General features: G+C 44.2%; 2 protein-coding genes across 2 annotated transcripts; both read left to right on the forward strand.

Annotated features, from left to right (window-relative positions):
* The first annotated feature begins 3,097 nt into the window (after window positions 1–3,097).
* lim2.1 (lens intrinsic membrane protein 2.1) lies at window positions 3,098–7,216 on the forward strand. The gene is made up of 5 exons (XM_034099903.1): window positions 3,098–3,177; window positions 4,447–4,628; window positions 5,011–5,160; window positions 5,334–5,468; window positions 7,155–7,216. Exons 2-5 carry the CDS (start codon window positions 4,454–4,456, stop codon window positions 7,214–7,216), a joined length of 522 nt encoding a protein of 173 aa, XP_033955794.1. The 5' UTR covers window positions 3,098–3,177; window positions 4,447–4,453.
* A 2,429-nt stretch (window positions 7,217–9,645) lies between these two features.
* Window positions 9,646–11,235, forward strand: bsx (brain-specific homeobox). Its single transcript, XM_034098445.1, has 3 exons — window positions 9,646–9,889; window positions 10,377–10,567; window positions 11,017–11,235. Exons 1-3 carry the CDS (start codon window positions 9,646–9,648, stop codon window positions 11,233–11,235), a joined length of 654 nt encoding a protein of 217 aa, XP_033954336.1.
* Window positions 11,236–11,582: the final 347 nt, after the last annotated feature.

The following is an 11,582-nucleotide window of genomic DNA, read 5'->3' on the forward strand; positions in this document are numbered from 1 at the left end:
TGAAAATATCCAAATAAAGTAGCCTTCCTCAAAAATCCAGTTAATTTCTACCAGAGCTTAGGTGAGACATACATTATCATTATTTGTTCAGATGCTAACCAGCATAACAGCCCACAAGTCATTAGAAAGTCCACAGCCAGTGTAGCCTGTCATCGAGTCATTATAAGCTATGAGGTGGAGGAGTGAGTGGTCCATGGGCCTGCTGCAGCCCATGGGCCTGCTGCAGCCCATGGGCCTGCTGCAGCCCATGGGCCTGCTGCAGCCCATGGGCCTGCTGCAGCCCATGGGCTGCAGCAGGTCCATGGGCCTGCTGCAGCCCATGGGCCTGCTGCAGCCCATGGGCCTGCTGCAGCCCATGGGCCTGCTGCAGCCCATGGGCCCGCTGCAGCCCATGGGCCTGCTGCAGCCCATGGGCCCGCTGCGGCCCGTGGGCCTGCTGCAGCCCATGGGCCCGCTGCGGCCCGTGGGCCTGCTGCAGCCCATGGGCCCGCTGCGGCCCGTGGAGCCGCAGCAGGCCCATGGGCTGCAGGACTCAGATGGAAGCTCAGGGACACAACAATGCAGCCACGCAGACACACACTCATTGTAATTACTCGTGTCACATTACCTTCCCAAGTGCCGCATGAGCTCCTTACCTACTGATGATACCACATAAATGTAGACTTTTCATAACAAAATTAATCTCTGAAAAGCGGGATGGATTCAAGAAAACATGGATTTGCTCTTCTGTCACAGAGGCATATTGTCCACTTTGATGGTGCATGGGAGGATATCAAATGCCCTCCTGGCTGCCACTCTCCAGATGGAAGAAAATAGCCTGTGGTCTATAAAAATGAAGTTAGATGTAAGTACAGCACTCAAATCTCGGGGAGAAAAAATGCTTTTTCTGGGGCATTTTGTTGTTGTCAATTGGTCTGAGCAACTTGCTGTAATGCAGGTAATGGAGCTACTCTACTCCTTTCATCTTGGGGTGTGTGTGTGTGTGTGTGTGTGTGTGTGTGTGTGTGTGTGTGTGTGTGTGTGTGTGTGTGTGTGTGTGTGTGTGTGTGTGTGTGTGTGTGTGTGTGTGTGTGTGTGTGTGTGTGTGTGTGTGTGTGTGTGTGTGTGTGTGTGTGTGTGTGTGTGTGTGTGTGTGTGTGTGTGTGTGTGTGTGTGTGTGTGTGTGTGTGTGTGTGTGTGTGTGTGTGTGTGTGTGTGTGTGTGTGTGTGTGTGTGTGTGTGTGTGTGTGTGTGTGTGTGTGTGTGTGTGTGTGAGGCACAGTGTAGGATGGTGGTCAGAATGGGGTGAGCTGGTGTGAGCTGCTTCTCCAAACACCTGCTGGCTCCATGTACCTCTGGTGATACCAGTATTAACACGGAATGTAATGCATTCAAATACGTATGTCAGCTTTAAAAGGTTTTGTTACACATGAAGGAACATTTCTATTTCATGATTGAATTGAAAAAGTCAGTGTCCTCTTTAACAGGTGGATAAAGAAAACGTCGGGGTTGTAAAATGAACCTTTACTGAAATACAGCTAGATGCTTTCCACTGACTGACAAACAGACACCGCCTCATGTACTCAGAGCTGTTCACTGTCCGGTGTGCTTTCTTGTTCTCTATCGGAGAGGAGGAGGGACTGAAGCAGCACAGCTGTTCCACGAGAACCCTGTTAGTTCTGTAGAACTGCATTTATTGAAGATCCACACAGTTGTTGTAATAAGTTGCATCTTAAACCTAGTGAAACTACATGGAATGAAAAATGAAGTGAATTGTTAGGAAATTTGAAATACAAAAAGTATCATAGGGTCATTCCTGTCCGATGTGTTTCATCATTCCAGAGTCTGACATGTTGAGTGTGCCCCGTTGGTGACTCCCTGCAGTCAGGGAAGCTCCTTACGTACTGAAGGATGCTTCATGGCATCATTTCATTGCAAACATTTATTTTCACAATATGTTTCTTACTTTCCATAAAATACCAATTTTTGTTTCAACTTTGTTGGACACATGAGAGATGCGTTTCATTTATGACCTACACTGGGAGACAGAGAGTGCATTATCAGCTGTGAGAAGGTGGCGAAGATGTTCCAGCGTTAGACTCAACGACCATATGAGCATCCATGTGACACGAAGGAAACACATTTGCATTTGAAGCAGAAATCCATATCTCGAGCGTTGTTTTTAGAACGTATTGATCCGTGAGGAAATGTGTGCTATGTGCATATGAAATAAACAGGGCTTATTTGATACCCAATGCAAATAGTGACTGTTGACCTTCCACACACATCACCTTCAATTATTTGTATGATGGTTGTGTTGGAACACAGTTGCCTATTTATTCACAAACATGATGTTTGAGGTAACCTGATGAATACACGTCCTACATTAGCTACGTTCAGCTCCAAGGGAAGTACGGCAGCTCCTCCACCGCCTCACGAGCAGCAGAGCTCGTCTGTTGCTTCCAACGAGGCCGCGGACAGCGTGCCAGGCTTTGTGGCTCTTTTCAGACTAACATAACAGAGTAGCGCTGAGCTGAACTGCAGTCATTCCACAATAGTCATCATATTTGGGTTCAATGGAGCCAATCATGACGTTTACCGTTAAACTATTTAAAATCATTTTCACTCTATATTGTCCCAGGAGTGTATGAACGGTTGCTCTTTCACACATGAATTAAGCCCTAATTAAGGCAAATGCAGCTAGCAGGACAATGACCCAAAACCAACAAACAGTTAGGCAAGCAGCGTTAGAGTGGCTTACATTCTCAACAAGGGGTGTTTTCTGTTTGTTTAACAGTGAGTATTTGATATTTACTGTTAAGTCCTAAATGTGCTCAAATAGACTTTAAAAACCACCACTTGTATCTAAATGTGTTCAATGCCAAACACGTGACGCCTGGCCGCAGTAAAGCCAGCTCAGCCTCCACTTTCAATAAAAGCATGAAGTCATCAGTATTGCTTCAGCGTGCCGAGCTTTGAACATTTCTGTTTTTTCAGCAGATTCCCAAACCACAAAACTGGTGTGTGCTGATTGGCCGGTGCTGGCCCGGGCCTTTTGTCTCAGCGCTGTGTTTGCTGGAGCCCCCGTTTCTCTTTTCACCGTCTAACGCTTGTGCTGCCAGCCCGCTGGAGTCTGCCAGTCCTGGATCTTATTGTGTGTTGTCTTCATTAACATCTTCTTAAAAGGTTTTGCTTCAGGTAAGGTCATACTGAATCGGGTCCAATAACTGTTGGTGTTCACTTTGTATGTGTTTTTATTTATTTGTGGCATTGGGGACACAGCTGCAGTTCCAAGAACTCCACTAATAATGTTGCAAATATTAATTGCTGAATCAGAAAATATAGACAGTTGTGTCTTTGAGGTAAAAATGTACCGACTTGTATCTCTTATGCGTCCATGTAACTTCAGTGTAACGTCATTAAAACACAGTCTCCTCGAGAGGCTAACAATAATGTAAACTATAGATGGAAAACTGCAAACATTAGTTGTATTGTTGTTGTTTACACATCACAATGTAGTAAGAGTTGCAGAATTAGTGAAAAAGGTTGAGTGATGCAGTCAAGAGGAACATCGGGCCTCGAGGTCAGCGCCGACGCAGCCAACGCCTCTCTCTCGGCACAGACTGTGGTGTTGGGGGGGGGGGCTCCATGGCATTGTAGAACATTAAACCCAGCTGGTCGACAACGTATTGCCGAAAATAAATAATTGCAATGTTAAATATGCCCAGAAAAATGGGCATCATGAGATATCGTTTGCTTTACAATAAGGGAATGAAATGGATTTAGTAAGTGCTCTGGTTTAGACTGAGGCAGCTGAGAGGGAAATGTGATCCTGCAGAAATACAGAGCTCTTCAATGAATACACAGAGCTCTTCAACGAGCATCCCGTTCAGGTTTTCAGACATAACAAGATATCTATCTATCTATCATCCTTTCCCCCTAAAAGACATCCACAGCTCTCCATGCGCAGAGGGGACGCTGCAGGATATTGCATTCAGATGGAACAATGAGCAATACATGTATCAAGTATCAAAGCATGTGTGTGTGTGTGTGTGTGCGTGCGTGCGTGCGTGTGTGCGTGTGTGCGCGTGTGTGCGTGCGTGTGTGTGCGTGCGTGTGTGTATAAGCTCATCTTCGGGGACTGATGTCCTAGAGAACAAAGTACACACAGGCGACCCCGAAGCTCAATCCATCGGAAATAATATGTTCATTACAACACAATTACTGACACTTAGACCCTCTCTCGCTGAAGTGTGTGTGTGTGTGTGTGTGTGTGTGTGTGTGTGTGTGTGTGTGTGTGTGTGTGTGTGTGTGTGTGTGTGTGTGTGTGTGTGTGTGTGTGTGTGTGTGTGTGTGTGTGTGTGTGTGTGTGTGTGTGTGTGTGTGTGTGTGTGTGTGTGTGTGTGTGTGTGTGTGTGTGTGTGTGTGTGTGTGTGTGTGTGTGTGTGTGTGTGTGTCTGTCTGCAGGTGCAGGATGTACAGCTTTATGGGTGGAGGTTTGTTCTGTGCAGGCGTGGGGAACATCCTCCTGATCGTTTCCACAGCAACCGATTACTGGATGCAGTATCGGCAGTCCAACAACTACATGCACCAGGGCCTGTGGCGGTACTGCACGCCGGGGAAATGTTTCCCCCACAACGACAGCATCGGTGAGTGTTCCTGCTCCACACACGCTCTCTAAAGCTGCCGCCATGGCACAGCTCACTTCCACTTGACGTGGTGCTCGGCTAACATCTGCCATGACAGGGGAACTATACAGACGATACCACTTGTGCTTAACAAGAACAACATTTCTCTGATACTTTGATTTGATCAAAAATAACTTGTACTTTTGTGTTAGTTTCATCTCTTGTGTTTGGGTTGATATACTTAGGGATTCCAACTGACGGATGATGAAATTAGAAATGTGGTCCGTTCTGCTTCTTGAGGATGTTTGCTGCTCTTCACCATGTTGGCTTGGTGGGGTCACAGCTGGGATCCCTTGCACTAACCCCACCAGTGACTTCTATTGACCCTTGACCCTGTCCACAGCCCACCTCGACGCTACCCGCGCCCTCATGATCCTCTCTCTGTTGGCCTGCTTCATTGGCATCATCATTGGCATCATGGCCTTCATCCACTACTCCTCCTTCGACAGGTTTGACAAGACCTTTGCTGCAGGCATATTGTTTTTCATCTCATGTAAGTTCAACGCTTTGGTTTGTTCTTTGTTGGTTGATTTGAGCTGTCATTTGTTTTGACTTTAGCTGGAGCATAATAAGCATAATATGTATGTTTGGACCTGAAACTTAGCAGCAGCATGGTTCCTCTCTATTCAGTCTCACTGAAACTCTTTTCTCTTTTTCTCTGCACAGGCCTTTTAGTGTTCCTAGCCATGTCGGTGTACACTGGTGTGACCATGAACTACTACGGGAAGCGCTACGGAAACTGGAGGTTCTCCTGGTCCTATATTATAGGCTGGGTGTCCGTGGTGCTCACCTTTTTTTCAGGTAAATATGCCGCCCAAAAAACCTGTGTCTGTATAGAATCTGCATTCGGTTTTCAAAGCAGTTCCGTCAAGTTCCTTAATTTCCAACGGTTCCATTGATGGTGTGTTCACTTTCAATTGAACGACATTAAGCTGTGATCCTTTACTAATAAAGTGACTTCTTTTAAAGCTATACTCTTGAGGAAGTTGCTGTCTAAGCATGACCGCACTCAGAGTTCAGAAGCATTGCCTGGAGAAGCAGACCAGGCAGGCAACACACTCAAAATACTTTATAGATGTTTGATTCCTTTTACATTATATCATGTAGGAATTTGTCAAAGCTTCAATAAAGCAGATTATTTACTCCCACATATTGGCGTCAACTAGTACCTGCTTTTCAGCCAATAATACTCGTCATTATTCATGTAGTGTTTGTAATAAAGACAACACCTATAGAGACTCTGTAACATTACACAAAGAGTCTCTGAGCTAAACATCTGAAGCTAACGTGGAGCTGTGACTTACATGCTGGAGTGAATGCTGCTCTCTGAATCCCCCAGCATGCACTACTGCTGTTGAGCAGGTTTTTCTATTTACTCAATGTGAAGAGATCATTATGAGCAGCATCCACATGAGGAAAATACTATATGTTCATCTGTATGGTCAAGACTGAAAATATGATCAGAGTATATATATATCAATATATCACAAAACATTAGGACTATGGTTTACAATTCATATCAAAATGTTATTCATATCATTTGCATGAACTAACGATGTCAAATAAACAGCACACGGATAATGTATCAGGACCTTTCGTATATATGTTGACATTAAAGCTGATCCAGACACAAAATAGAAAGACACTTTGCTGCTTCTGCTCATTAAATAAAGGGATACAATTCCCACACATTTGAGCATAGTGTATTAGGCGCATTCACACTGCGGTACTTTTCCCACAAAGGTTCATGCGAACTTAGTTCATGATCGCGTTCACACCAAAAAGAGCCGGTACTAAAATTAGTTCATGCGAACCTTTTTACCCCCTCGAAAGTAGGGACTTTCGAGCGGCTCTTTTGTGAGAAAAGAGCTATATTTCTGATTGGCTGGGCGGATTGCAAACCACGCCCCGTAAAACTCCCAAAGAGTGTTGTGAAGCCGCCATTTTATTATCCTCGCATTAGCATTATTAGCATTAGCATTAGCCCAGCGCAGAAACGCAGAGAGACTAACTTATGGCAACACAAAATAAAACATGGGAGCGGTGGAGATGAGGAGGTGTCGGCGTTCTGGCGATTTACTCGGAAGGCTTCAGTAGAAGCTGCTGACTCCCAGCAGCTTCGACTGAAGCCTTCCCCAACTCCGGGGACTTCCCGGCCGGGGACTTTGGGCGGCAGTATACGCCGTGAAGCGGTTTGCGGCCTGCCAGTAAACCCAAAGCAGAAGAAGAAGAAGTGACGTCAGCGGCTTCATTTGCCTAATCCTCCCCCAGGGACTTTTTCCGGTGTGACCGCGATCTGTACTTAGTTCATGAGAACTAAAGAGTTCGCATGAACTACATTCGCATGAACCTTTGTGGGAAAAGTACCGCAGTGTGAATGCGCCTATTGTGTCAATAAAAACGTAATACAATTAAAATAAGCCACTGTATGGAATTGACACTTCCTGATGAATAACAAAGACCTGCATGCCCTCTCTTTCTTTTCAGGTATATTCTATTTGTGTGCCTACCGGATGCACGAATGCCCCAGGAGCTCCAGCTCTCATTAGAAAACGTCTTATTCCATCATCACAAATGAGCCAGGCTGTGTGTGGACTCTCACCATCAACACGGTGCAGAGCTCACCTCTGGACCGTGAAGGATCAAAGTTGAACCAGTTCAATAAAAAGATTTAGGAGAATACGACTCTTTATTTTCATCCACAGGCGCTGTCATCTTTAGTTCACTCTCTTTTAATGTTCCTGATTTGTTTAACTGTGCTTGGTTGCAGATGAATTGTATTGTTTTTAAATGTATCTGAGAGCATTTTTTGGAGGCTTGGAAGCTGGAAATATGTGACTGAGAGTCCGATCCGGGCCCGCCTTTAGCGTTATAATAACGGGTGTCACCACAGAGAGGTTCTTATATATTATAATAAAAGTCTGCAGTCAAAAGTACAACAAATATAATTTCTCCAAAACCCTTGTGGACCAATGGAGTCACAGAAAGCGAAGGTCACATGCTGCGTGTCGATAAAACTGTACTCATGTATAATTACAAAGAGCTGCATTACTCTGAACAAAATATTACAATGGACATGAATACATTTTAGATCAACGTAAACAATCATATAAATATAAAATACCTAAAAGCATGATGTCGTTGCCAGAAAATCGTTGTTTTATGTCTTAAACTATTTATATAAATAGCTACTATCAGATAAAAAAGGACCAGAGGACATTGATGTATGTCAAATGGATTTGTATTATTTTTGATGAAAGCCCCAAATATGTATTCGGGTGAAGTAACCTCTTGCTCCGTCTCTCACCATCACACTGTCAGCTCAGCAAACCCCCTCTCATCCAAACGTGTCACTTAAAGCAGTGACGCACTGACCGGCTCAACATGTACCTAATGAAATGGCCACAGAAAGCCGCTTACTTGCGCCTCAAGAACGGCTTCTTAAGACGATTTCATCACCATTTGTTCCATTTACTTTCTAATTTCCCCCTAAAAGCAACTTGTTATCCTGCGCTCCATAAAGGGATTGACGCACAGCCAGGTGCGCGCGGTACCTCCGTCTGCTGCGGCCTCCTTTCACCTTGCATACATTTTTTTTTAAATGACACAATATGTATTTTGTAGAGGAAGGATGTCTCGTAACTTTTTGGAAATGGTGCACATTTTGCATCAGCGTTATTCGCCTTTATCCTTTACGCCTTTAAAAGGTGTTTTATTGCGCCTTTAAAAGGTGTTTTATTGCAACCAGCATCTATTCCAATTTACATACTGAGCACACGCGTCCATTTAACACGAGCCTATGCAAACTAATGCCGCAGAGCACTTTTCCACAGCAACTGATTCCCAATCATTCATTTGTTCTCCCTCCATCTGATAAAATGTAAATCCTGTCCTCTAGCCCAAGGATTACAACTTCCGCTCTAACATCTCCCCTAATTGCCTAATAGCATTGCAGCGTGAATTCTGCCTACATTAAGACACTTTCACATTAAGCGGCCTGATTGGAAATGTGATGACAACACCATATCAACAAATTATAGCGCAGCTTTCTTTTGCAAATGGGCACAGGAGCGGCACTTGTACTCTCCCAGTTTTTAATACCGACAATTACAGCCAATTTGGGTGGAATTACTCGGCAGACCTGAATCAGAACAATCCTCGTGTGACACAGGCGACATGACTTCATTCAAAAACGAACATGAAGGAAAAATGAAGTAGTTACCCGAGTGAATTTACCAGACAATTAAAAAACACTCACATGTTCAAACTTCTATATAAATCATTTTAAAGTTTGGTGTCGAGGTCCCTCGTGTATTATTATAGAAAGATATTAATTATAAATTACATTAAATGGTTCAGCTCTCATCTTATAGCGATATTAAATAAATATCCCACCGATAAAAACACAATTTTCGATTCGGTGCATTACACACAAATAGCCTACATACGTATCGCGTGCACTTAACCGACCCGTCGGAGCGTAGCAGACAACAACAATAACACAAAAGCTGCATGTTCCTTCGGCAGAATGAAGCTTTTCATCTTTTACATCAGCAGGCTATGGGGATATATTCAAATGTTTAAACATGGAGTATATCACTGTGACATATTTAAAACAGAGCAGAACTGTCTTGAAATGGAAAATAGATGTTCCTTCCAAAAAAGTAAAACAGCGACAATACCAATAAAGTGTTTCAGCACCACGGTGAGCGACCGACCTGATTCATAGAGCCTGAACAAGTCTTAGCCAATCAGAAGGAGACACAGGCCCCTCACATCTCCCCTCCGCCCATCCAGAGCTCTTATTGGCTGGTGCGTAAATCAATTTCCCCAATCCGCTATCTGTCTGAATAAATGCCTGCTGGAAATCTGCCCTCCCACTGATATCTGTGTGAGTTCAGTGATAACAGGAGCTGAAGCTGGAAGCAGAGCAGATGTTGATGCCGCTTCAGAGGCTTCTTTAATAACCACCAGCACCATGAGCATGAACTACCTGTCCGCGGCGCCCGCGCACAGGTCCACGTCGTTTTTCATTGAGGACATCCTGCTGCACAAACCCAAGCCGCTGAGAGAGGTCATCCCCTCGCCCTTCTGCAGCTCCCTGGCCTCCCGGATGCCCATCCTGGATTATGGCTACCCCCTGATGCCAACCCCAATACTGGCACCACATCCGCACCACCACCTCCACAAGCCGGAGCACCACCAGTACTTCTTCACTTCTGGTAAGCATGCACGGCCGTGAGAGGCCCGACAGACAGAAGCCTCCTGTCAGACAGGCCTGCCTGGACTAAAGAAGCTCCTTCCTATATTTATCAAATCTGCTCATGTTATCAATGAAAGTCATGAATATAGAAATTGATATTCAATACTGAGAGTGGGATCTAACACCGCGGTTGAAATGTATTATAATGGTTGGCTGGTGGAGCATCTGAAGATGTATTCAGATTTGTCGATACTTAGTCATTATTATTTCTTCAAGGATCGTTGTTATGTTTGTTTTTTTCTGCAGTAAAATGTGTAAAATTGATATTTTCTGATATGTGTATAATGTTTGCTTCTGATTATACTGTAAACAAACTAAGTTATGATTTTACATTCACTAAAAGCCATCGATAAGCCATTATGAACCCAAAGCTAGTTCGTTACACAAAGTGAACTTACACACTCAGACTATATCTTGAGACCTCTAACCCTGGTCCTGTCCTGCAGGGATGCAGATGCCGGCGCTGTTCCAGCACCACGCGGAGCTACCGGGGAAACACTGCCGGCGCCGGAAGGCCCGCACCGTGTTCTCCGACTCCCAGCTGTCCGGCCTAGAGAAGAGGTTCGAGATCCAGAGGTACCTGTCCACCCCGGAGAGAGTGGAGCTGGCCACTGCGCTCAGCCTGTCCGAGACACAGGTACACACACACACACACACACGCGCGCGCGCGCGCGCGCGCACACACGCACTTGAAGCCCCAACTGCGGGAGATACTACAGAGAGAACATTAATTATATTATCATATCAAATTAATGATAGGCTGTCTAAAAAACAAACAGAGAACGGCATTGGCATAACGTGTATAGTGTATTTATTATAAGATCAAAATAAATGTATTTAGTTAACTGGCTAATTCTTTTTTTCTAAGAATTGCTGTAGTGTAATTCTGAGTAATTGAGTATATTCTATATTAGGTTAAATAATACAACCAGGAATTAAATTCAGGAGCACCTCTTTAATCGTTAATGTTTTTCTAAAAAACGAAAAGGTCGTTTTTATTGATGCTTTTTGGGGTTTTTTAGATTGCAAAACAATAAATATGGGATTTTTTTTCTGACACACACTCTCTGACACTTCCCCCTGCAGGTGAAAACGTGGTTCCAGAACCGGCGGATGAAGCACAAGAAGCAGCTGAGGAAGGTACAGGACGAGCGGAAGAGCCCCGGGGAGAGGTCCGCGGAGAACTCCAGCGAGAGCGAAGAGAGGAGTGCGGAGGAGCGCGCGCTGCAGCCGGACTACCTGCACGAGGACGAGGACGATGTGGACATTGAGGAGGACATTTGCTCCCCGGACCATCTACTATAGTAGAGGTCGGTTTGTACCGGGGAACGCCACACTGTAAATCACTGTAGATAACACCGGTCGCTCCCTTTCATTTGATACGCGCGTTACCGTTTAACGGGGAACGGCTGCCTGCAACACGATGTTAATATGTATTTAAACCCAGAGGTGGGCCCATTGGTTTTTAGATTTTTATGAACATTTTCGTGTTGTGACGTCTGACAAAACGCGGAATATACCTATAATAATAATAATAATAATAATAATAATAATAATAATAATAATAATAATAATAATAATAATAATAATAATAATAATAAATAATAATAATAATAATGATAATAATAGTAAGCCTAATAATAATACTTATT

This window comes from Pseudochaenichthys georgianus, chromosome 14 (assembly GCF_902827115.2).
Source record: "Pseudochaenichthys georgianus chromosome 14, fPseGeo1.2, whole genome shotgun sequence".
Classification (NCBI taxonomy): Eukaryota; Metazoa; Chordata; class Actinopteri; order Perciformes; family Channichthyidae; genus Pseudochaenichthys; species Pseudochaenichthys georgianus.

What these genes read in the sequence shown, in the direction of transcription:
- bsx (XM_034098445.1), top strand. Translation starts at nt 9,646, where the DNA reads ATGAGCATGAACTACCTGTCCGCGGCGCCCGCGCACAGGTCCACGTCG. An exon ending in CCAGTACTTCTTCACTTCTG is followed by an intron (nt 9,890 to 10,376) that starts GTAAGCATGCAC and finishes CCTGTCCTGCAG; the next exon opens with GGATGCAGATGCCGGCGCTG. An exon ending in TCAGCCTGTCCGAGACACAG is followed by an intron (nt 10,568 to 11,016) that starts GTACACACACAC and finishes TTCCCCCTGCAG; the next exon opens with GTGAAAACGTGGTTCCAGAA.
- lim2.1 (XM_034099903.1), top strand. Translation starts at nt 4,454, where the DNA reads ATGTACAGCTTTATGGGTGGAGGTTTGTTCTGTGCAGGCGTGGGGAAC. An exon ending in CCCCCACAACGACAGCATCG is followed by an intron (nt 4,629 to 5,010) that starts GTGAGTGTTCCT and finishes CCCTGTCCACAG; the next exon opens with CCCACCTCGACGCTACCCGC. An exon ending in GGTGCTCACCTTTTTTTCAG is followed by an intron (nt 5,469 to 7,154) that starts GTAAATATGCCG and finishes CTTTCTTTTCAG; the next exon opens with GTATATTCTATTTGTGTGCC.